Source organism: Condylura cristata, unplaced genomic scaffold (genome assembly GCF_000260355.1).
Source record: "Condylura cristata isolate star-nosed mole 26May11 unplaced genomic scaffold, ConCri1.0 scaffold00012, whole genome shotgun sequence".
Lineage (NCBI taxonomy): Eukaryota > Metazoa > Chordata > Mammalia > Eulipotyphla > Talpidae > Condylura > Condylura cristata.
Window position 1 is genome coordinate 17,029,384 of NW_004567113.1, and position 26,615 is coordinate 17,055,998.

The 26,615-nt window shown below is 34.6% G+C and overlaps 1 protein-coding gene across 1 annotated transcript in view; it reads left to right on the forward strand.

Annotated features, from left to right (window-relative positions):
* Positions 1-26,615, forward strand: part of CNOT6L (CCR4-NOT transcription complex, subunit 6-like) — a 48,984-nt gene that overhangs the window by 10,470 nt on the left and 11,899 nt on the right. The window contains exons 4-7 of the mRNA XM_004681194.2: positions 6,462-6,551; positions 16,737-16,805; positions 19,817-19,974; positions 21,874-22,028. Of these exons, the coding sequence (XP_004681251.1) occupies positions 6,462-6,551; positions 16,737-16,805; positions 19,817-19,974; positions 21,874-22,028 (472 nt within the window). The remainder of the gene's footprint in view (positions 1-6,461; positions 6,552-16,736; positions 16,806-19,816; positions 19,975-21,873; positions 22,029-26,615) is intronic.

The following is a 26,615-nucleotide window of genomic DNA, read 5'->3' on the forward strand; positions in this document are numbered from 1 at the left end:
CTATATATATATATAATGTAGTTTACTGGCTCTCATTTTTTCAGGTACATTCAAGTTACCATCCATTTTCCTTTAATTTTTTTTATTAAAGTTTAAAAAAATATATTTATTTATTTATGCATACAGAACTGGGATACAAGCCAGAGCTTCAGGGGCGGTGAGAGGATTCACCAGAGACAGAGTGGGGAATAGAACAGGCAGATCAATGAAGTACACTGCTAAGGGGAGCAGCGGGCAGGTCAGGAGAGATCTGCAGCACCACATGGGTCACCTCTGGGGTGGGGGATCGAGTTCGCACTGAAGCCACTGTGGTCAGCTTGCAGTGCTGCATCTTAACCAGTTGCACCTCCAGGGAGGGTCCCACTTTCCTTTAAATTTAACCTAAGATTCCCTTAAATATTTCTCTAGGGCTGGTGGGCTAATGACAGACTCACCCAGCTTTTGTTGATCTGAGAATATCTTAATTTCCCTTTTTTTCTTTAAAAACATTTTTGCTAGATACAGTATTATTGGTTGACTTTTTATTTCAGCCCCTTGAATGTCATTCTACTGCCTTTTGTCCCATGTTTCTGGTGAGAAATCAGCTGTAAATTTTGAGGATCTGTTCATGATGAATCACTATTTTCCTATTGCTTTCAAGAGTTTCTCTTTGACATTACCTAGTTTTATTATAATTTGTCTAGGTGAGGGTTTCTTTTCATTTTATCCATTTGAAATTTGTTTAACTTCCTGGATACTTGTCTTCATTATTTATTCCAATTTTTTTTTCCTGTTCTTTTCCCTTCCCTACTGTGATTCCTATCATATGTATGTAGATAGAGTTGATGTTGTCTGACAAATCTGATTTTTGTTCATTTTTTAAAAGATTTACTTATTTATGCATATAAGAACTGGTATAAAGGCCAGAGGTGAGAGGGTGAGAGGATTCATTAGAGACAGAGTGAGGAACAGAGGCAGATTGACTGAAAGACACAGCTGAGCAGCAGGTGAGACTGGACAGGTCTCCTGTGCCATGTGGGTCAGCTTCTGTGCAGGGGCTCAAACTCATGCTGAAGTAACTGCAGATAAATTCATACTGTTGCACTTTAAACCCTTGTGCCACCAGTGAGGCCCCACTTTGTGTTTCTTTATTCTTTTTGCTTTTTGTACCTGAAACAATTTAACCTCAACTGACCTAACTTCAGATTCACAGATCTTCTTCCCCCAAGAATGCTCTTTAGTTCTTCTAGTGGCCTTTATTTTTAAAATTTATTTTCACTTAATAATTTCTATTTGCTTTGTTTTATAATTTTTAAAATTTTACTTAGTGATACATCATTATCGTATTTTGTCTTAAATCTTTAGAAATGGTTTTCTCTGATTCTTTGAATGTGTTAAAATTAGAATGGTGGATTTTTATTTTATTTTTTTAGTTTTTTATTGAATTAACATTAGTTTATAACATTATGTAAGTTTGAGGTATACAGCATTATATTAAGCATCTGTATACACTATATCATAATCTGCAGCAAAGTCTAACTTTTTTGCCAAGTTCAAGTTTTATTCCTTCTATTCTTTGCATGTAAATGGTTTTTCGGAGGAAGGGGTAATTATATTCACAGATTAGTGAAACCATCTGATAATCTGATTTTTACTTTTGACTTGTTTCACTTAATATAATCACCTTCACCTCTAGGTCCATTCATATTTGTTCCAGATGCCACCTATTGAGTTCCTTTGCTGTGTGTGTATGTGTGTGTGTGTGTGTGTATGTGTGTAGAGGACTGAAATACAATGCTAAGGGGAGACAGTGGACATCACAGGAGAGGTCTGCTGTGCCATATGTGTGTCAGTACTTGGCTGGGATCAAATTCAGACTGTAGCAGTGATAGGGCTGAGAACCCCTAGGCCTTCCTGGAGACCCCTATTTTCCCAATCTTTAATTGGGCCATTTTAGATAAGAACTTTGTAGATTTTGGAGTTTAACCTTTGCCATATGTGTAGTTTGCAAATGCTTTCCCCCCCATTCTATAGGGTTTGTTTTTGTGATGGTTTTCTTTGAGGTACAGAGCTTTAAAGTTGAATATAATCTCACTTGTTTCTTTTTGCATTTTTTTCCCTTACTGTGGGATTGTATTTCCAAATACATCTTTGTGGAGATATCCTGTAGTGTGTCTCCCAAATTCAGTTATTTGGTGGTTTTGGTTCTTATGTCAAGGTCTTTAATCCATTTTGAATTAATTTTTGTGTATGTGGATCTTGCTTCATTTTTTTTTTTCTTGCACATGAATGGCTATCCATGTTTCCTGGCACCATTTATTAAAGAGTATTTTTTCTCTATAGTATGGCTGTTGAAGATTAACTGTCCATATTTATATGCTTTCAATTCTATTGCATTAGTTTGAGTTTCTGGTTTCATTCCAGTATTAGACTGTTTTGATTATTGTTTCAGTATAATATAGCTGAGGTCAGAAGTATGGTATCTGTTCAAATTTGTGCTTAAATATTCTTTGGATAATTACCCAGTAGTGTAATATTTATATCATGTTATTTCTGTTCTTACATTTTTGAACACTCTGTATACTGCCTCTTTAGTGACTGTACCAATTTAGGTTCCCTCCAATAGGGTATATAGATTTCTTTTTCTCCATATCCTTATCAACATTTGTTGTTTCTTGACTTTTTTTTTTTGATAATAGCCGTTTTGAGAAGTATGAGTTGCTATCTTGTTGTAGTTTCAATTTGCCTTCTCCTAGAAATAATTAATGATTAACATCTTTTCATGTGCCATTTTGCCTTATGTATGTCTTTGGGGAAGTGTTAGTCAAATTCCCTACCCATTTTTTAAAAACAGGTTACTTGTTTTTTATTGTTGAGTTGTATGAGTTCTCTCTATATTTTAAATATTAATCCCATGTTGAATGTATAATTAGTATCTCCTCCCATTCAGTAGGTTGCCTTCTAATTTTGTATTGTGCTTTTTTTTTGCTGTCCAGAATTTTTTAAATTGATGTAGTTGCACTTACTGTACTTCTATTTCCCTTGCTGTAAGAGTCAAATTTACAGAGAAACAATACTAGGACTAACATCCAGGAGCTCAACTGCCTGTGCTTTCTTTTACGTTCTTGATGATTTTATCTTATATTCAAGTATTCAATCCATTTAAGATACTTTCTATGTATGATGTAAGACAGTGGTTAGTTTTATTCTCTGGCATGGTTAGTTGCCCATTTTTCCCAGGACATTTATTGATTTTTTTCTTCTTGTATGTGCATGGCCCTTAGTTGTAAATTAGTTGTCCATTAAAATAGTGAATTTTATAAGTCTTTCCCAGTAGATCTTTAGGTATCATTTCTGATGTCCTTGAACAGTTTTTGCTGATTACTTTTCCTCTGTATGTGGGACATACTTTCTAGTTTCTTTGCATATCTTAGAATTTTTGTTAAGAATTGGACATTTGAAATAATGTGGCAACTCTGAATTCAGAATTTCTTCCCTTCTCAGGATTGCTTTCGCTGCTACTGTTGTGTGTATGTGTTGCTTTAGTGACTTTCCAGAACTAATTCTGTAAAATCAATTATTTTCTATCATGCATGAACAATAAAGTCTTTATTCAGTTTAAGTGGTCAGCTAATGCTTGGACAAAGGTTTCCTTAAATGTCTGGAATGAGTAAATCTACTCTTGGCTAACTGACTCTGTGTGTTTGTGACATAACGTCAATACTCAGCCATGAATTTTACAGTTCTATCGTATCCATTTCTTCCTACTTCTGCATAGCTGGAGACCAGCTAGAGGTGAGAGCTTAGGTTATATTTCCTATCTTTCCTAAGCCATGTACATATCCTTCTAGAGTCCCAAGGATATGTCAGAATTTTCCCTTGTTGACGTCTTTTTCCCAAAGTTTTCTTTTTAATCTTTTTTGTTAGTCTGTTGTTTGCCTCAGCTGTTTCCATGGCCTTGTTCAGCCATGAAGTTAAAATATTTGCCTGTAATGACTATCCCAAGCCCTTCCTCTATGCTTTAGGTAGAAGGCTTTTTTAGCAAGGCAAGAGTTAAGAACTACCACACTACCACTTTCTATTTCTTCATCTTAGCCATACCTAAACAGCTCCTTTACAGTAATAGAAAATTACAACTATGAGAACTGAAAGTGTCAGACCAACATAGAGTCTCTTGAAAAACCTAAGGACAAATGAAAACAAGAACACAAAAGGAATTTTTGGACTCAAAGAACATAGCAATATAAAGAGAGAGAAAGATAAAAGGCTCTCATAGCACAAGGTGTTCAAGCACAGCACTTTGAAGCTGTCAGTAGCCACTGCAGCAAGTGTTTGATCCCTGGCCAGGCAGGAGACCCACATGGTGCAGCAGACCTCTCCTGTCTCACCTGCTTCTCCTCTCAGCAGTGTATTTCAATAGACCCGCCTGATCTGTTCTCCACTCTGTCTCTGGTGAATCCTCTCAATCTCTGCACCTCTAGCCTGTACCCCAGTTCTTGTATGCACAATTAAATAAAGGAAAAGGGAGGGAAAGAATTCTGTAGTTCTTTGGTTAGGTCTCTTGTTTTTTTGGTGAACTTGATCTGTGTATGTCTTTACACGCCCCCCCTTCCTTTCATGCTAGTGTGCTGTATTTCTCTTTGCCACTCGGTTATTCTGTGCTAAAATAGCTTATTTTATGTCAGGTTTTATGAGGCTACATACTGTGCTCCCTCCTTTCCAGAGTGAGAAAACCTGGTTGAATTCCTAGAGGTAAAACTCGGGAAGTGTTGGCATCCAAGTCTTTTTTTTTTTTTTTAAGATTTATTTGTGCATACAGAACTAGGGTACAGGCCAGAGGTGCAGGAGCAGTGAGAGGCTTCATCAGAGACAGAGTGGGGAGCAGAACAGGCCGACTGATGAAGTACACTGCTGAGGGGAGCAGCAGGCGGGTCAGGAGAGGTCTGCCACGCCATATGGATCACCTCCGGGGCAGGTGGGGATCGAACTCTTGCAGAAGTGACTTTAGCTTATTAGTGCTGTGCTTTAAACAGCCATGCCACCAGGGAGGGCCCCAAAAGTCTTTTAACTCTTAAAATTTTCATCTGTGAACTTCCAAAACTTTGTTAGTTACAATTTAAAAGAATCCTTATAACACTAATTCCAATTATAGGCTTCTGTTCTTACTACATTGTGATTTTCTGTATCTCTCTACCTGCAACTCAGTTGGTGAGGATAGGAGTGGCAGTTTCTAAATTCTTTCCATGTTGGACCAGAAACTAAAGTCGTGTTTGCTTTCCAGAATTTCAATTTAATGTCTATCAAAATTTCTTGTTCTCACTCTCCTATATCTTTTATTGTCACCTATTTTACATCTTTCTGACTCTCTGATACTTTTTGGGTAATTTCTTTGAAAGTATTTTTTCTATTAACTGTCTTTTCAGCTCTGACTATACTGTCTAACTTATCATTTTCCTGTAATACTTTATTGAGTTCTATATATAGTAAAATACCCTAATACTGAAATATGCATTTTGACTAATTTTGACAAAAGTATACACCAGTATGGATACTGCCTAATTCAGTGGATGTAGCACCTCTGTCACCCCAGAGGTGCTTTTCTTATTCTTAACTCGGTTGAAGCTGTCAGCCAGATTGTCATCTTGCTACTATTATTTTATACTTGTGCCAGCAATACATGTGAGTTCCAGCTACTAGTCTACTCTTATTTCTAACACTTCATTGGTCATTATGTTTTCATTTTAACCATTTTGATTGAGTTTGTTGCATGTGAGTTTGTTTGTTTATATTTAGAATATTCATTTCATATCCATGGGCTTTTGTTTGTTTTCCAAATTTGTTTGCTAGGCTGTTGTTGCATACTTAATTTATTGAATCCCCCCCATTGTTTATTTATTAAAGGAATCTAGTCCATTTATAAATCTATATTATAGTACTAAGCTGTTCCTGATAACTCTTAACAATATTCTTATTTTCTCCTCAAACTTTATTTACCTCATTTTGGTAATAGGATTTTTTCTCCCTCACTTGAAATACCTTTCTTTCTTCCAAATGTAATAGAAATGTTCACTCTAAGAAAATCCCCTTCTTATAATATTAATTACATTTCACATAGAGAACTGTTTGTCTTTCTGTTAAAATACTGTTTAAAGATGAATGTAAAGTTTTCTAGGATTATTTCAAGCTAACAAATTGTGATATTGCTTCAGAATTGGCTAAGATTACTTTACATATAGATTGATTTGATAAACCCAAATTATAAATGTATATTATAAACAGTGAAATCTGATTGTTCAAAAGACAGAATTCTTTTGAAGTTTTTCTGATTAAAGTGAATGTTTTTAATTTACATAATTTCTTTACACTTAATGTAACAGATTTAACAATAAAATTCACTTAAACAAATTCGTACCTTGTAGCATGCATTTTTCTTGTTTTGCTCTTATAAGTTCTACAGATTTTATTTTTGTTTTCTGCTTTAGGCAATCCTTTATCACAGGATATTCTCAATTTATACCAGGACCCAGATGGAACCCGAAAGCTACTGAACTTCATGCTTGACAATCTTGCAGGTAATTATTAATGACAAGCAGTGGATTCTACAGATAGTACTTTTAGCTAATGTATCACATGTTTATTAAAAGTAACTGACCATTTTTTAAAGCTGCTTATAGTTTTGGTGTTACTGCCACTAGTATATCCCATCATAGTGGGTGGGGCATTCTTCTTTTCATATGAGTACTTTCTCTTTACCAAGGAATTTGTTAGGAACTTCAGTTACATATCTCCTTTAATCTTGCTAAGAATTAGAGGAAAAAGTACTTACTGGTATTGTACAGATGCCAATTCAGTTATACACAGAATAACTTATCCAAGTCTTAGAGCTTATTAATTCCAGCTATGGTCTTGTTATTAAGCACAGAGATCCATAATTATTGTTTGAATTTGGTGCCTGTTACTTGGAACCCAAACACCATATGTTTTTCATGAATGAAAGGATTAGGTTGATTCACTACACATTTATGGAAATTTTGCAAGCTGTATTTCTTTTTTTAAAGATTTATTTACCCATACATAACTGGGGTACAGGCCAGAGGTGCATGGGCAATGAGAGGATTCACCAGACACACAGTGGGAGCAGAATAGGCAGATGGATGAAGTACACTGCTAAGGGAACTCTGGGCGGGTCAGGAGAGGTCTGCCACCTCATGTGGATCATCTCGGGGCCAGGGATTGAACTCTCACTGAAGCGACTGTGGCTTACTTGCAGTGCTGTGTCCCTACCTGTGGGGCCACTAGGAAGGACCGCAAACAGTATTTTAATTAAGAACACCAGTTTTATCTGACTATAATAGTTGTTTAAATTTTCCCCCAGTTTTGAGATAGAAATATTTCAGAATTATTTTTATAATATGAAGGCTGTAAGTGTTAAAATATTTTTTTTGCATAAACACTCAATATTAGCTATGAAAGTATGGAGATGCTACTAAAACTCAGATATTTTCGTGCAATAATCTTTTTCTGAAATACAGTCTTTATGCCGCTAGAGAAATGTAGCTTTCAACATGTAGTTCATTCTCATAATATTTTGGCAATCCTGTATTACTGCCTCCATCTTATAAGATGCCTACATACAGATTTTTAAAGTAAGATTTGCAGCAAAGTAAAATCAAATTCATATTATTTATAAAGCCTTTACTAAAAATTGAAGATGGGAGAGAGGTAAACTTAGGAAAGAGGTCACTTCAATAAACAAGAAAAGGTAGCTGTAGACTGTATACATAGCATGTATGGTTTATTTTGTTTTTGCTTTTGAATTCAATACTCTTGTCTATTGTGTAAGGGTAGCCAGTAACCCAGCCATATAACACATATAGGGGGAGGAGAGGTAGGTATATGTGTTTGTGTAATTTTAAAGGAGGTCTTCATGTATTTTATTTTATTTTTTAAAAAAGATTTATTTATGCATACAGAACTGGGTTACAAGTCAGAGTTGTAGGGGCAGTGAGAGGTGTCACCAGGGACAGAGTGGGGAGCAGAACAGGCCGACTGATGAAGTACACTGCTGAGGGGAGCAGCGAGTGGGTCAGGAGAGGTCTGCTGTGCCAATGGGATCATATCCGGGGCGGGGATTGAACTCAAAGTGGCTTTAGCTTCTTAGTGCTGTGCTTTAACCTGCTGCACCACCAGGGAGGGCTACTGTAGTTTTATAGGTGGTCTGGAGATACAGTAGAGGAATCTTCCCTTTAGATTTTGATGATTATCAATTTTTAGAGTCCATGTTTAGTTATCTTAAAATTGTTGGGATTGGGTTTTCAAATTTTTCCCTGTTATAAAATGTAGCCATTTCAACTGGGAATATATGGAATATATAGATTGCTCTGTGAAGAACTGATTGTGAATTTTCACAAGGACTTTGGGTCTTCTAGCAATGTAGAGTATGCTTTCATTGTGACTGACTTTCATAATTTCTTGATGAGTTTTAAGTAATCTTTTTGAAAATAATCTTAATAGTTATTGTTGATTTATGGAATACAGTTAAGTTTTACTTGCTTATTGTTCTTCAGCCACTTTGGTGAATTCTTCCTAACTGCCTTTGCTAAGTACATAATCAGCCACTTTACTAGACTCTTTTTAATCCCAAAGCATTTTTGTTTCAATTTTGTACGATTGTATCATCTGCAAAAATGACGCTTTTTACTTTTCATAATTCCTGCTTTCTTATACTAGCTGAGACTACCCATGAAGTACTAACTGAAAATGGTAGTAGTAGGCATCCTTGTTTAATTTCATAATGTATTATCTTTTAATAAAAAATTTATAGTTTCAAATTATAATAATTTATAATTTTCACCTTAATTTTTATATACTTGTTTATTAGATTAGGGAAGTCTTCTATTTCTAGTTTGCTAGGAGAGTTTTGTTTTTTTTTTTAGTAAGAATATATGTTGGGCCCTCCCTGGCAGTGCAGTGGGTTAAAGCGCATCACTGCAAACGAGCCACAGCTGCCTCAGTGCAGAATTCGATTCCTGGCCCTGGAGGTGACCCACATGGTGCAGCAGACCTCTCCTGTCTCGCCCGCTGCTCCCCTCAGCAGTGTAGATCTATCAGTGTACTTCTCTGTCTCTGGTGAATCCTCTCACTGCCCCTTTGGCCTGTACCCCAGTTCTGTATGAATAAATAGACAAATCTTTAAAAAAAAATAAATGCTAAAAAAAATATATGTTAATGCATCAAGTTTTTTCCTACTAAATGAATATATAATTCCTGTCCTTTATCCTATTAATTTGGTAGTTACATTTTTTGGTGTTATATCACATATACCTGAAATTAGGTTATAATATGTGATTGTAATATATTTTTTTCTTATATCCCTTATTCAATTTGTTAATATTTTTACTTAGGATTTTTTCATGTGTATTTGAGCAAGGTCAGCTGGGCTGACCATTGTCCATCAATATCCTATGTTTTGATACAAAAATCCCTATTTGGATTCCTTGCATGTCTTAGTCTTGTTTTGCTGCTCTGGCTAGGACTCCCATTATTATATTGAATAGCAGTGATGAGTTAACACACTACACTCATTCCTGATCTTAAAGGAAAGGCTTTCAACTTTTCACCATTGAGAATAATACTGTATTTGTCATATGTGGCTTTTATCATGTTAAAGTATATGTTCCTTCTGTCCTGAGAATTTCAAGGGCCTTCAGCATAAATGGATGCTAAACTTTGTCAGATGTTTTCTTAGAATCTATTGATATGATCATATGGTTTTTACTTTTCTTTTTGTTGATGATATTAATTGATTTTCAGATGTTGAACCATCCTATTGCTCCTGGAATAAATCTCGCTTAATTGTAGTGTATTATCCTTTTGATACATTGTTAAGTACATTGTTAAGTATCATTGTTGGTAAGGATTATATTGAGGATTTTTGCATTAGTGTTCATTAGGGAGATTGGCCTGTAGTTTTCTGGTTTTGTGTTGTCTTTGGTATTAGTGTAATGTTGACATTGTAGAATATATTTGGTGGTATTCCTTCTAAAACAATTATGAAGAATGTTTGATAGATTCATTTTTTTTTTTAAACATTTAGTTATTTATTCATAACTGGGGTACAGGCCAGAGATGCGGAGGGTGAGAAGATTCACCAGGGACAGAGTGGGGAGCAGAACAGGCAGATTGACGAAGTACACTGCTGAGGGGAGCAGCGGGCGGTCAGGAGAGGTCTTCCTCCGCATGTGGTCGCCTCTGGGGCAGGCGGGAATCGAACTCATGCTGAAGTGGCTTAAGCTTCTTAGTGCAGTGCTTTAACCCACTGCGCCACCAGGGAGGGCCCTGGTAGATTCATTTTTAAGCTGTCTGGTCCTGGACTTTTATTTTTGGGGAGTGTTTTGATTAGTATTTCAATTTTACTGCTTGTAATTGGTCTGTTTAGGTATTGTTTCTTTATGTAGTTTTGGGAGATTATATTGTTCTAGAAATATGTCCATCTCTTCTAGATTGTTGAATTTGTTGGTATTTAAATGATCATAAGTAGTCTCTGATTATTATTTTGATTTCTACTGAGTATATTGTAATTTTTCCTCTTTCATTTATGATTCTCTGTTTTCTCCTTCGTGAGCTTTGCTAGAAATTTCTCTATTTTGTTGTTTTTTTCGAAGAACCAACTTTTGGTTTCGATCTGTTGAATTTTAAAAAATTTATATTTCATGTATTTCTGCTTTGATTTTTATTATTTCTTCTACTTTTTTTTTCCTCCTAGTACTTTGAGATGGGAAATCAGGTTGTTTCTTTGAAGTTCTTTCTTATTTACTGATGAGAGCCTGTATTGCTATATACTTTCCTTTTATTACTTCTTTTGCTGTGTCCCATACATTCTGGAAAGTGGTTTCCTCATTGTTGTTTAGCTCGAAGTATTTTTCAATTTCTTTTTTGATCTCTTTAACCCTGTGGTCTTCCAGTAATGTAAATTTCAATCTCTGTGAAGTGGTAGGGTTCCTTGCTTTCTTTGTATCATTTATTTCTAGTTTGATGCCTTTATGATCAGAGAAGATAGTTGGAATGATTTTGATCTTTATGTATCTTGGTGTTTATCATGCGGTCCAATATGTGATCGATTCTGGAGAATGCTATGTGCACACATGAGAAAAATGTGTAGTTGGATTTTTTTTTTCTGTGCAGTGTCCTATAGATGTCTGTTAAGCCCATGAGGCCTAAGTCTCTGTATACAGCTCTAGTGTCCTTATTTTTTTGTCTTATTGATCTGTCCACTGATGAGAGTAGGGTATTGTAGTCTCCTGTTATGTAAATATTTTCTCTAATTTTTCAGAGCTGATAATAATTGTCTTATATATTTTGGTGTTCATTTGGTGAGTATATTTTGATGAGTATATGTTATACCTTCCTGATGTATTGTCCCTTTAATCATAATGTAATGTCCATCCAGGTCTCTTTACCTCTTATAGTATGAAGTCTTATTTTATCAGATATAAGTATAGATGTCCTTGCCTTCTTTTTTGGTCAATTTTCTTGTAGGTTTGTTTTCCAACCTTTTACTTTCAGTCAATGTTTATCTTTTGTAATTAAATGTGTTTCCTGGAGACAGTAGTAGGTTGGATTTTGTTTTATAACTCAGCCTGCTACTCTGTGTCTTTATTGATGAGTTTAGTCCATTTGCATTCAGAGTTAATATTGATACATTGGCATCTCTGTATTTGTCATTTTGTTTGCCTTTTTGTGATTTTATTCCTTGCCTTGTTCTTTTCTTATTCATTCCTCTGTTGGTTTGACTTTAGGGCTTCTTAAATGCCCAGATAACTCCATATACTTGGGTCTTGTCATACTATTCACTATCTAGTTTCATCTTTGTAAAAATTAATTTAACGTATATGTCACATATCAACATACTATCCTCCTTATAAGAAAATGTTAAGATTTTTTAATAGAATTTCCTTTGACTACTACATTAATTCTCTTCCCCTCCAAGTAGGTGAGCATAATTGCAATTTGACCATTTATTTTATAAACATTAAAAAAATATTTATTTATGCATACAGAGACGGGGTACAGAGGTACAGAGGAGGTGAAAGGATTCACAAGAGACAGAGTGGGGAGCAGAACAGGCTGACTGGCGAAGTACACTGTTGAGGGGAGCAGTGGGCAGGTCAGGAGAGGTCTGCCGCACCATGTATGTAGATCACCTCCAGGACAAGGATTGAACTCATGCTGAAGTGACTTTAGCTTCTCAGTAGTGTGCTTTAACCCACTGTGCCACCAGGAAGGGCCTCTTATAAACATTTTTGTAGATATTTACCAAAAAAAAAAAAAAAACAAAAAACAAACTATATCAGTAGAAATTAATTTTTTCATATTTAAATTTTTTTTTCTGTTAAAATACATATATATATATACACACACACACACACATACATTTACTTTCTTTTCCCTGTGTAACAGTTTATCTTTCTACTCTAGCACTCAAGTGTTTATTCTTTTTCTTTTAAATTATAGTGTAAACTACTACAATTGTTTTTGATATTATAAACAATGGTGTAATGAATATCTATTTGAATGCTGCATAGGACTAACCCCAGGAAACAGAATTTCTGGATAACAGGGACACAGATGTTTTAGATTTTAGAAGATAATCCAATTTGTCTTTCCAGATAGCCATACCAATTTATATTCCTACCACTATATTTTGCTACCATCACCAATCCTGGATATAATTAACCTTGGCATTATTTTTGTCAACCTGGATAAAATTATGCTATGTTTTTATTTTTCTTCATTACTGGCATAATGTCTTTTCCTTTTTTTTTCCAGCTTTTTGGATTACTTACACTTATATATCATGATTTATCAGTTAAAATGTATTAGTTAAGACTTGGGAAGCATCTAATCATCTTACTAGTTGTATTTTGAGGACTTTATTTACTTCTGAATTATTAGCCATTTGCTAAAAAAAGTCTGCCAATAGCTATAAAGTTCTTTGTTTGCTCTTCTTTGTATTTAAATATTGGGTTTTCCATTTTGAGATAGTTGCCATGATCCTAGCATGGCACACCTAGCAGGAATGATTATTTTCCAGGATTTAGTATGTTGAACCAGCTGGGTGGCTTGTTTGTCAACTTATGATAACCTTCATTGCTTTCTTGGCAAAGTGTAGAATATGCAAAGCAGTGTTCATTCCACTTTTTGAAAAGTATTGCTGCTAAAATAGGCATCCTTTAAGGTAGGCTTTTTGAACACCAAAAACTAGAAAAGTGATACTTTTTTAAGATCTTATATTCTTTGGTCAAAATTTCTGTGACTGCATGTGGAGTGGATGAAAATGCTGTGTTTTGTTTTGAAAGACTACATATCTCAGCCAGCCCTATCAGATCTCTAAACTTGACTCAAGTAGTCCTATAATTACAAATGTTTTTATGTTTGCAAACTTTTAAATGGGGGAAGGAAAAGAGGTGATTAAATCTTGGTGAATTTTGTTTTGATAGCTGTGTAGCATTTAATTCCATGATATTGACAGCCATATCTGAGGAACTATTAATGTTTAATTACCAGTGACTTTTTTTTCTTTTTTTCTAAATCATTCTTAATTTTGTGATTTTTTTTTTCATCTCAGTTTTAATCCCCATGGATTTCCCATCACCAGTTCACCTGTGTACCATCACCATTGTCCCATACTCTCTTCCCAAGCCACCCCAGTTTTGAGCCTGTCCCCCTCTCCACTCCTGTAAAGTATCTGTTTTATAATTGTTCATTGTTTTTCATTTTTTCTTTATTCCAGTTTCTGTTTTTCCCCTGATCCCTAATGTGCCTGCTATGAGTGAAGCCATCTGGTATTTTTCTTTTTCTTTCTTGTTTATTTCACTAAGCATGCTCTCTTCAAGCTCCATCCATGTTGCTGCAAAAGACATGAGTTTATCTTTTTTGATTGTTGAATAATATGCCATTGTGTATATGTACCACATCTTTTTAATCCAAGCATCTATTTTTTGGGCATTTGGGTTGATTCATGTTTTCTCTATTATAAACAGAGCAGCAATAAACATGGGGGTGCAGGTGTCTTTTTGAATCAGTGTTTTTGTATCCTTTGGGTAGTTACCTAAGAGTGGGATTGCTGGGTCCTATGGAAGCTTCATTTTTAGCAGTTTGAGAAACCTCCAAACAATTTTCCATAGTAGTTGTATCAGTTTGCATTTCCAACAGCAGTGCAGAAGAGTTCCTTTCTCTTCACATCCTCGCCAACATTTGTTGTTGCTAGTTGCTTTAATATGTGACATTCTTGCTGGTGTGAGATGGTATCTCATTGTGGTTTAATTGGCATTTCCCTTATTACTAGTGATGTTGAACATTTTTTCATATACCTGTTGTCTGTCTTCATTTCTTCTTTGGAAAATTGTCTCTTTAGCTCGTCTACCCATTTTTGATGGTGTTGTTCACTTTATTTTTGCTGAGTTTAATCAGCTCTTTGCATATCTTTGTGATCAGTCCTTTGTCATTAGTATTGTGTGCCAAAATTTTCTCCCAGTCTCTCTTTGTTTTGTGTAGTGTCTCTTTCTGTACAGAGGCTCTTTAACTTGATGTAGTCCTTTCCTTCACTATCCTTGCTTTGGGTGATGTATCTTTAAAGATGTTACTGAGGTGTATCTTGTGTAGTGTTTCATCACCTTTTCTTTTAGATATTATATGGTTTCGGGTCTTAGGTATAGTTCTTTAATCCATTTCGAGTTGGTTTTTGTGTATGGTGCACAGTAGTAATCTAGCTTTATTGTTTTGCACGTCGCAGCCCAGTTTTCCCAGAACTATTTGTTAAACTTTTTTTTGTTCCATTGCATATTCTTTGCTCCTTTGTCAAAGATTAGCTATCCATAAAACTGTGGGTGTATGTCTGGGTTTTCTATTCATATCCATTGGTCTGTATGTCTATTCTTATTCCAGTACCATGTAGTTTTTGATTACTTTAGCTTTGTAGTATAGCTTGAAGTCTGAGCATATGATGCCTCCATTCTCTTCATTTCAGTTAGGAGAATTTTGGCTATTCAAGGTTTTTTGTGGTTCCATATAAATCTCATCAGTATTTGTCCTGTTTCTTTGAAAAATGTCACACCCTGCCTGGCACCCAAGGCCCTGGGGACCAAAGTGTAGGGCTCCCTATTCACAGCAGAGTCCTGCCTGTTTCAACCCCTGTGGACACACCCTGTCACATATCCAGCTAATGGCCAGAGGTCCTGAGCACTGGCTGTCACACCCTACCCAACACCCAGTTGCCCAGTCCATGATAGAGTCCTAGCATTTGAGCAGTAGAGGCTCACCCTGGCCAAGGTTAGTGGTGGATATTATATGCTGGCTGCCTCTCACTGCCTGACTTCTACATTCAGAATCACTGCTCAAGGCAGGACTGCTGCCCTGCGTTCGGCTGTGTCAAAGGACCAGGGATTCCCACAGACTGTGGCCAGGCCCATGCCCTGCCCCCAAGGGTGGCAAGAGAGATGAGTCTTTTCCTTCTCATAGGTCTCATCCCTGTGGATCTGTAGTAGTCCCACTCTTTCCACACAAATCAACCTGCTGACCTTTGTTTCTACCTCCATGTTTTTCAGATGTTTCAGCTTTTGCTTTCAGGTTTTTTTTTTATCATCTTTTTCTTTCCTTAGTTGAGGAGTTAGGGGTTGTTCGGTGGGGGGAGGAGGAACTAGGTCCTGGTTGATATCTCCCACTCATTTCTTCTTCTGTTGCTTTCCCCTTCTTCCTGTTTCCTCTGGGTCCCAGTCGTGTTCAGAACATCTGAGTCATGGCTGGAGTTTGCTGCAGTTTCTCCCTTTATTTACTATATCCAAGAGAGATCTTAATTCCAGTGACTCTTCATGGCTATGTTGGTTACGTTATCACCACCTTCCCTTTTCTGTACAATGTAATTACATAGACTCTCCTGCTTTGCATTGAAATTATGAGAGAAGCATTAAAATTAGGAAATGAAATCCCTATTAGAAAACTCAGTAATTTGGGCCTTCCCTGGTGGTGCAGTGGGTTAAAGAGCAGAACTATGAAGCAATCCGCAGCCACTGTACCATGAGTTTGATCCCCTACCAGGATGGTGACCCACAGGTACTACAGACCTCTTCTGTCTCACCTGCTGCTACCCTCAGCAGTGTATTCAGTTGATCTGCCTCTTCTGCTCCCCAGTCTGTCTCTGGTGAATCCTCTCACCAGCCCCCCCCCCCCACACCTCTGGCCTATTCCCAAATTCTTCTATGCATAAATAAATAAATATTTAACATAAATGAAATTTTAAAATAAAAAAACAAAATTCAGTATTTGTTATCATACATTCATATGTGCTATTTGTATTTTAAAGATACTTGACTGTTATGGGTCATCGGTATTTTAGAACCACATATAGTTTTGATTCTCCAGTAAGACACAAAGCTGAGTCAGTACAGTTTTACAGTTTTACATGTGTCAGACATAAGATTTTAAAAGATTTTAAAACTTACGGTTTTAAAAGGGAAAGTTTTTTTTTTTTTTTTGATAAGTAATATGTAAGTAGTAATGTCATCAATGAATTCCTTAACATTCCTTTTGGATATTAGGTATGTGTTTTCTGCATAACTTCTGTAATTTCCTTTAGCTTCTAAATCATATTTCCATATTAAATTGTGGACCGAAGAAAAAAGAAAAGTTGATTTGCTTCCATAACATAAATGACACTGATTTTAGAAGCACATGAATGATGTTAATTTTTTTTCCCCCAGTTCATCCAGAGCAGCTTCCTCCGAGGCCATGGATTACATTAAAAGAACGAGACCAAATTCTGCCATCAGGTAAGTAGTTTTTCTTACTCTTCTTTGTCTTCATTCTGAAACACTACTTTGACTTTGTAATAAACTTGCTTCCATTTTATCTCCACTAGGTAGATGACTTTAAAAATACTGACATTTACTTTAAAAATAAATTTACATTAAGACTTGTGTACAAGAATTATCTATGCCTTGTAACATAGCCCTTTACCAAGGGTAGTAGTGGTTGAATTCAGGAAAATGAGTAGTAATGAATTTTCTCTGAATGTTCTTGAGTAGGTAGATTGATAGATCTTGTAAAGGAATAATTTAATCTACAGCTGTATATGCTATTGATAAATTGTAAACAAAAAGAGCACAAAGGACTCTGGTGATGGATCACTGTTGTTATGGTGGAGGGAGTACTATGGGAACTACACCTGAGGGGAGAAACTACTTACTGTACTAAAATGAGCAACTGTATAAACAAATAAGTATGCCAGACCATAGGTGTAGAAATGTTGTAGGTTGAGTAATTGAGAAATTTAAGGATATGGTTCAAGCATTTCTAGAACTGCGGCAATATAGAAATAAAAATTTTTATTTCTTTTTGACAACCAATAATTATTTGACATTATTTTTATAACTCCTAACTGACTATTAGATGTTTTATGATTGGGAATTCTGTTTAAAATAGACATGCCAAATACTTTCATTTATGTCCTAAGTATAATGATTTTCCATTTTTAAATTAGGAAATGAAAATTTATTGTTTTAATATGAAGGTTAAAACAACTACTGAATGTTGATTTTTTAATTTTTGAAGGGTAGATCAATAAATTTATTGTTTTTTTTTAACATCTTAGGTTGTGGACTTTTTTTTTTTAATTTAATAGGATGCAGAAATAATCATTTGCTTTGGTATTGGGAAATGTAACATGTTTCTATTTTCACTTTAAAAACATTGAGAAATAGCATCGTGTACATATATTTCTGTGTCTTCCAGAGCTACTCATTTTAAAACCACCACACTTTTAGAGATAGTAGTATCAGCACATCCTAAAATGCACTGTTGTCAGTGTTTTCATTTTCTCATACACATTGATGGTCTTTGTAAAGGAATACTGCAAATCCTAAAGTTAAGCAGATTTATTTTAGGTTTAAATTGATTGTTCTTTCTGATATTACCAAGTTCCATTTTCTGTTTCTTTGAAGTAATTCTTCTGAGCATGAATGAAGACTATCATAAGAAAAGTTTTCCTTAAAGGGCGTACCTACATTTCCATTAAGAAAAGTAACAATAGAGGGGCCCTCCCTGGTGGGGCAACGGGTTAAAATGCATCACTTAGACTGCAGCCACTTAAGCACAAGTTTGACCCCCCTCTAAAGAGGTGGACCCAAATGGTGAGACAGACCTCTGCTAATCCATCCGCTGCTCCTTTCAGCAGTGCACTTTGTTGATCTGCCTGTTCTATTCCCCTCTCTGCCTCTGGTGAGTCCTCTCACTGCTCCTTCACCTCTGGCCTATACCCCAGGTTTATAAATAAACCTTTAAAAAAAAGGAACAATAGAAACAAATTTTCATTTTTATTGAGTTCTCAATGGAATGTGTTGTTAGGTTTTCTTTATTGAATAACCAGTATGGATCTTTTTCTTGGGAGATGTGTGCTGCTTCCCTTAATGGAATCTGAGTGCTAAAAACAGATGCTTATTTCTCATGAATAGGGAAATGTGTATAACTAACAATGGCTAAGGATGACTTACATCCACAGAACATAATTAAACTTCATTAGGTTTAATCCCAGATAGTGAAAAAACTACTGTTGTTTAAAATGACCAATAATCTTATCTCCAGTAGACTAGTGAACTGTTTTTCTTAATAACTCTTCACTTTTTGAAACAGAATCAACTTTAATGAAGTACTACTTTATTACTTGAATTTGGCACCTGTTATTTAAATATGTGATTCTCAGTCTTGATTGTTCCCCCATTATAATCACATGGGATGTTTCTTTAACATATGGATTCCATATACCCAGGCTTAATGACTTAGTAAGTTTTTATAATTCTAATGGAAAACCACAATAGAAAATTACTGGAAAAAAGTGGGGCTTTAAAAACTGATGTCCCATATGCATATGCATCACTTGGGGATTTTGTTAAATTGTAGGTTCTGAATCAACAGATCTCAGTGGTATCAGTTCTACATTTCTAACTTCATAGGTGACAACTGGTAATTTTTGGTCCTTGAAGCACACTTGGGAGTAGCACAATATAAACCATGGTCTTATGACTATTTGCCCTTTGTAGTTCCAGGGCATTTTAAAATGAACTTGTGATTTGGTATAAAGGATTCTCTTACAACTGAATTTTGTTAATACATATTTTTTTCTTAGTTCATATCAGTGAAAGTAAGGTCCAAAAAGTGTGTATATTTTGTTTGTATGGATGAACAAAATTAGAACCTTTAAACGGTAATGAAACTAATTTTTTGTTCCATTTTCACCAAGAAGCTTTCCTCAGCAAATTTTGTACAAAAAAATTAACATTCTGATTTTAAATTTAAAATTTTGTGAAAATAAATTTTCTAAAAATTTCATACTTAGAGTTAGCTTAAATTTCAAGATTCATATATTTATTAATTTTGTGTGGAATAGCTGGAGTATAGACCGTAGTTGCAGTGAGTAAGAGGATTCACCAGAAACAGAATAGGGTTGCTATGGGGAACCACAACAGGCAGACAGAAGGGATCTTCTGTACCATATGTCGGTTAGCTCTCTGGCCAGGAATCAAACTCAGGCTGTAGCAGTGATAGCACTGAGATTTAACCCAGGTTAGTTTAATTCTTGTAAAAGGATACTGGTGTGATGAATGCTAGTGAAGTGTTTTAATGAATGTAATATAACAAAGTCTTGCTCAAGGCTTTTATGGTGAAGATATTTGGAATACAGTTTGTGCCATGTGTGCTTGTACAAATGTGCACATGATATTGCTTAAAAAACTTGCCTAATTTTCTCCCTTTTGTCTGTTTCCCTCCCTTTCCCCCCATTTTTTAGCATCATTCACAGTTATGTGTTACAATGTGTTATGTGATAAATATGCCACCCGGCAGCTATATGGCTATTGCCCGTCCTGGGCATTAAACTGGGAATACAGGAAAAAGGGAATTATGGAAGAAATTGTTAACTGTGACGCAGATATCATTAGTCTTCAGGTAACATCCAAGAAATTAAATTGTCTTTAATATAAGGTGAATTTAAAAATAACGGACCTTACCACTACTGGAATTTCTATTTTCAAAGCAAAATTCTAAAGGAATTGTTTTTTTCTTCTCTTGAAAATGAAAAGGGCAATTTTAATAAGCACTTAATACATTTTCAAAATGAAACTATTTTGCTAAGGATAACCTCCACTTATACTCCTTTACTATTTCTTAAGTGAAAATAATGTCATTCATTATTCATGTTTATAGTTCTTGTCACCAACAAATCACTGGCATTGCTGAAACAAACTGCAAAAAAAAGAGTATATTTTTGAGGAATATAGTTTAGCTTACACTGAAATCTGTAAAAATTGCCTGCTATTGTTTCTTAGTGATCAACACTTTAAACATTAAAAGTAATTGTACTGTAATTCAGCTATTTTTGCCTTATTTTAAAAATCACCACTGCAATTTAGTCTTCTATTTTATAATACTTTGATATAATGAATTTAACAGAAGAAGCATCTTTCCATTGAAATGTATGTCTTACTGCTTCTTTTTAGCACTCTGCTAATAGTCAAGAGAGTTCATGGGTAATTAAAAGTTTTTTTCTAAACTTTCAACACTTAACAGTGTTGTGAAAATTTAGAAATTGTAATTTTACTTTACCTTTTCAGCATACTGAGAAGTTACTACTTCTAAAATTATTTAATTTTGGTAATGAAGTACATGGGTAATTATTTTTATGTTGTCAGTAGTTCACATGGCTTTCTGGGAAGTAATAAAAAGTTAAAAAAATCTTCAAAAATTAAATTTTCTTTTGAACACTGCAAACCAACACAGGCTAGGGGAAAGAAGGGCAAACAAAATTAGGCTTGTTCTGATTGCTTAATTGTTCTCCTTTTGGTTTAGTACTTGTAGTACTAATAGCCTCATATTCTCTTCAGTATAGTTTGGAAATATAAACATAATTTAAGAAATTTTCCTATTATGAAGGTATTATAAAACTTTCATTCGAGAGACATTGAAACTTTTGGAAAAATAAAAATAATGATGGAGAAAAACACCCAATTTTATATTCCAGAGTTTGTTGCTGAGTTAAACCTTCTGAAATATTTCTGGTGCACATTGTTAATTTACTTTTGCATTTATTTGAAGATGTAGTTTCAAAATAAAATTGGAATCACACTGTTGAGACACTGCTTGCTCATTGCACATTATGCACTTTCCACATTTCAAAAATTCTTCAACAACAGTTAGGTGAATATATATTGATTTTAGCATTTTTCCTAATTTGGACATTTACTTTGAGTTTTTACTGTTAAAAAATCATGTTGTTATGACTGTTATCATGTGTAAATCATTAACTCCACACTTGATCATTTCATATTTGTTAAGAATATCTTGTGGGTCAAAGAATAAAATAGTCTTAATCTAATAATTACTAAATTAATAGACCTTTGGATAATTGGTTTTTATGTACCAAAAAATTTCTTAAAGTAAAACTTTTTGTTGATCTTAAGCTTACTACTTTGGGTCTCATTCCTTTCCAACTCAATTGAGAAAGAGAAACATTCTTTAAGATTTCTTCTTTATATATATACATACTTTACTATCCCTACCACATAATCTACAATATGACCAGGTTTTTTTAATTTATCAATCTTGAAGTAAAATGAAATGAATACTAAAATGGTAGTGAAGAGACATGGAATTAAGTCGCTCTATGTGCAGAAGAAAAATCACATAATATTGCTGATTCTTTTAGGTATAAAAAGAACATAAAGATAGCTAGATAATATTTGTTGTGTGAATTATTTTAATTTAGTCATATGTTGTTACTCATAATGCTAATTTTGTTATCTTAATGAGTTTTCCTCTGTTACGTTGGTAAATTTTCTTCTACCTTAGGAAGTGGAAACAGAGCAATACTTCACTCTCTTTCTGCCAGCATTGAAGGAGCGTGGATATGATGGATTTTTTTCTCCAAAGTCACGTGCCAAAATCATGTCTGAGCAGGAGAGAAAGCATGTGGACGGTTGTGCAATATTCTTCAAAACAGAAAAGTAAGTTAAGCTGAAGAAACAAAGCATAATGGTGGAAACTTTTTCTTTAATTAGTTTACATGTGAGGTCTTTAAATTATATGGATTCTTTTATTCTTAAATCAACTCTCAGAGGTAAGACTAGAGCTGTTTCTTCATTTTTATAGATTGCAGAAACCAAGGCACAGAGTCTTGCTTTATAATCAGTATTTTTAACCACTACAATAACTGACTCTCTACACTTCTTTTTTGAGCTTTTAGTAGAAACTTACAAGTTTGCCTGTTTGGAAAATTGTCTTAAAATATTTGTTACCTACATTCACATGTAAAATTTTAAAACACCTAAACTATAAGCTACTTATATTGATAGCATTGAGATGTATGGAATCAAGACCTTTTTTCATTTCTTATTCTTTCTTTCTGAAGAAAGAGATTTAGAAAATTCTTTTCCATTCCCTTCAGTTTTGAAAAGAAAATCTGAAATTTTTCATGATAATTGATTAGTGATAGCCAGGGCTTGGAACTAGAATTAAATCTCTTATCTAGAGCATTTATCTAGGGAATCTAGTAGCATTTGAAAATTACTTGACTTACTAAAAATACATTAAAATAGTTGAGAAATGAATATATATGGGAAATACTAAATTCATCATTTGAAAATTCTTCCCTTCTTCCATTGTTTGTCTTAATAGTAATTGATCTACAAACAGATAAACTTAGGTGTGATACATTATTAATTTTACTGTTTTGAATAATACCAAATACTTGTTTAAGTCATCTTAGCTAACTATCCAGTGCCGAAGTATTTGGAATTTAACACAAAGCACACTACCCTGCCTTTATTCTTTTTTCAGATCAAAGAGATAATACATTGCAAAGAAAAGATAGTTTTGAAGTCAAGTGTTTCTCCTACTTATGTAGCTGTAAAATCTTGAGTGAGTCAACTTTTCAGGCTTATTTACTCATTTATATATATTTGTATATTACCTAGTTTGGTAATTTCCTTTATGTAAATTTCTTTATATAGTTTACAAAAACAACAAAGTCAAAAGATATCTGTAAAAGAGTACTTCAGTTCTCTCTGTACTCACTCTCAAAATTTCAGTCTTCTAATACTAGAGTATTTGAAAATTACCTGTCTTCATAGATAACAGTGTTTCCCTTCATGGTAAATAGTGATACAGAGCAGGTAACATAATTGCAAAGTAGACTATTTTAGCAAAACTCCATAATAATTTTTTATCCAGTCCTATGAAAGGAAGATAATGAATTAATAATGTATTATTAATGCTGTCATATTCTAATTCATAATACTACCATATTCTAATTCATTGTGTATTCATTGTGGTTTAATCTTTGGGCATTCAAAGAGGAATTTCACTCAAGGTTTGACAATGCCTTTTTGTCATCATTCTAAATGTCATTTGATTTGGTACTTAGATACATATACATACTGGGAAGTAGAAGTTTCAGTTGATAAAATTCCAGAAGTCAGCTTTTGTTTTATTCTTTAGCTCAATGACTATTATCCTTAGTCCAAAGTATTTTATATAATATGTATATGCATCTATTATGTATTGCATGTTTATAGAGAAATTATTATTACAGCTAAGTTTTTTAGACTTAGACATTTAAGGGTTTTTTGGTCATGTTTTCTCCTAATTGACTTAAAAGAAGAAATGGTGTGTTGAAGTCCAAATACATAATTTGAAAGAAATCCATTTTAAAAAAAATGGAGGTAAGATCAGACCTACATACTAGACTTATTTCTGATCTCACATCCTTTGTGTCAAATCAGTAAGAAAGAAAAAGATGAAAACAGCAGCTTTAGAACTGTGTGATCATCACACATTGAAGAGATAGTCTCTTCTGGTAGGACCGGGAAGTAGGTTGCTGTGGTGCTTAGTCCTTGCTGTATTGCCCTTGCTTTATAATCCTATCTCACTAGTTTCTCAGTTATTAATTTACTGACATAGGATAATGGTATTTAGAATTTGTCTATATGATTTTTTAAAAAACTGAGATTATGATTTATGATTTCTAAAACTAACTTTCCCTTTATTTAATCTGGAACATGAAATCTCTGCCTTATGTCAGTTTTCTTATCTTTCCAACATGGATAATAAGTGTTTCATCTAAATTAAGAGGTTTCTTATGGGCAGTGAATTGATGAATTATGCTAATGAGGAAGAAAATTGGAGAGATAATGGGAGGAATCTGATAAACTCTGTAATTGTTAAGGATTCATTTTAACAGGTTTCTTTCTTTCTTTTTTTTTGTAATCAAGAAGACTAACCTAACATGTATTAAAACAAAAAAACAAAAATGATCATGTGATCTTTACCAGGAAAATTAAGAAAGAAGTAAAAGTTTTGGTGAAAGTACCAAGGAAACAAAGAGTTATTTTTAATAACATTGTGTGCTATAAGTAGGGATACACCCACTGTTCATTGTGTGTAATCACTAATTGATTATTGAAGGGGGGGAGTCATAAAACTTTTATTTTGCTTTTATAGTCTCTGTTGAGGAGAATTATCTGCAAAGCAGAAAGAGTTAAGTAAAACCAGGTGAAGAAATTAGCAAACTTAGAAGATGATATTGCTAAACCAAGAGTGTAATTTAACTGCATTAACTAGTCAGGTTTCCAAATGAAGATAAATATATCCTATGATACTAAAAGAGCTTGCAAAGGTTTAATTTGAGAACCGACAATTCTATTGCTAATATTTGAGTATAGAGGATCTATTGCTAATATTTGAGTATAGAGGAAGTTGTAGGATATCAAGTGCATCATCAGGTTTCCAAAAAGAAATAATCCTCAAGCCTCAGTTTTCCTCATCTTCACAGCAGAAGGTAATGCCACCTATTGCAATTTGGGTTCTCTATCCAATAAGGAAAGAGGGCCCTGAGTTTAGTTTGGTGTTCAGGAGTTTACTAGAGATGAACATCTGTGGAAAGGAGCAGAACTGGATATAGAGAAAACTGTGGTACAAGCCTGAGAGTTTCAACTGATCTCACACGTAGCACTGGAGCTGGTGAAAGTTAATTCACAGAGACCAGAATCTCAAGATCTTTTGCTTTTGAACTGTAGTTGGATGTAGGCCACTCCCAGAAGTACTTATATTAAGGATAGTAACTCTGCAACTGCAACAGTCCCTGAGGATTGATGAGGAATCTGGGCATTGTATCATTATGTCCATCCCTTTGGGGATCCTATAAATTTTAGGACCAATGTCTGTGATGTACCTATCATATATCTTGATACAAAGTTGACCCTCAGTAACAGTCTACAATTATTTTTTTTATTATTATTTGTTCTGCCAATTCTACATATAGAGCACAATTTGAATCTCCCTACTTTATTTCTTCTGCCTTAGTCTAAGACACCTCTTGTCCAAATGACCTCAAATACTTTCTGATTGGTCTCGTTAAGTCCCACTTTGGCTCTTTTAGTCCATTTTCACCAAAAGCAATAAAAGTGATTTTTTAAATTATAAATCAAATGATATTCTGTCCTTACTTAGAACTGTCAGTGTTTTCTCTTTCTTATATTTACAACATTTTGCCCACTTGCTTTTCTAATACAGTGCTCTTTGCTTTCTCAGGACCTCTCATTTCTTCCTCTTTCTGAAGTGCTCTAATCCCATTCTTGATCACAGTAACTCCTCATCCTTCATGTTTCAGTTTAAAGTTCACTTTTTTTAGGGTAGAGAATGGAAACTGTATTCCTTTTGGTCATTTTGATTTAGAAGTAGTCATATGACCATTTATTCCCCTCAGCACTTAGAAAATATTTGCATTTGGACAGAGGGGGTGATTGCACTAAGCACACTATTCTGCAGCATAGTAGGATTTTAGTCTACCTTTTTTAGGAGATGTGTACATATGTTTCAAAGCTAGGAGGAAGGTGGGATGGAGATTGTTATAAGAGTAAAGTTGTCCTTTAAAAGCAGACAGTAAATTTAATAGGTTTTGGACATAATATTTCACAAATTAAATAAAATTAGGCTGAAAGTGGCTAAATAACTTGACCAAGTTCACACTGCTATTAAATGTCAATGATAGACTTAATGCTATTAAATCTTAAAACCCTGCGATACTTACTTTGTTAAAAGATTTATTTATTTTTTTACTTATTTATGCATACAAGACTTGTGGTGCAGGCCAGAGGCAGGGAGTTGAGAAGATTCACCAGTGACAGAGTGGGGAGCAGAACAGGCAAGCTACAGAAATACACTGCTGAGAGTTGCACTGGTGGAGACAGTAGATGTCTGCTGTGCCATGTCGGTTAATTCCCTGGATGGGTGATCAAACTCATGCTACAGTGTCTGGTGATAGCTTGATAGCACTGAGACTTTAACCCCTGTGCCACCAGGGAGGCCCTGCAATACTTCAGTTGACACTCAGAAGAGAATATATTATTAGTGTAAACTCTAATCACAGGGAGAACCTGAGAGGAACAGAATAATGTTCCTCTGAACATTGAAATACCAATTCCAGCTTTCTAGTAAAAGTCCAATGGGATGGCCCTCCCTGGTGGTGCAGTGGATTAAAGCACTGCACTAAGAAGCTTAAGCCACTTCAGCATGAGTTCGATCCCGCCTGCCCC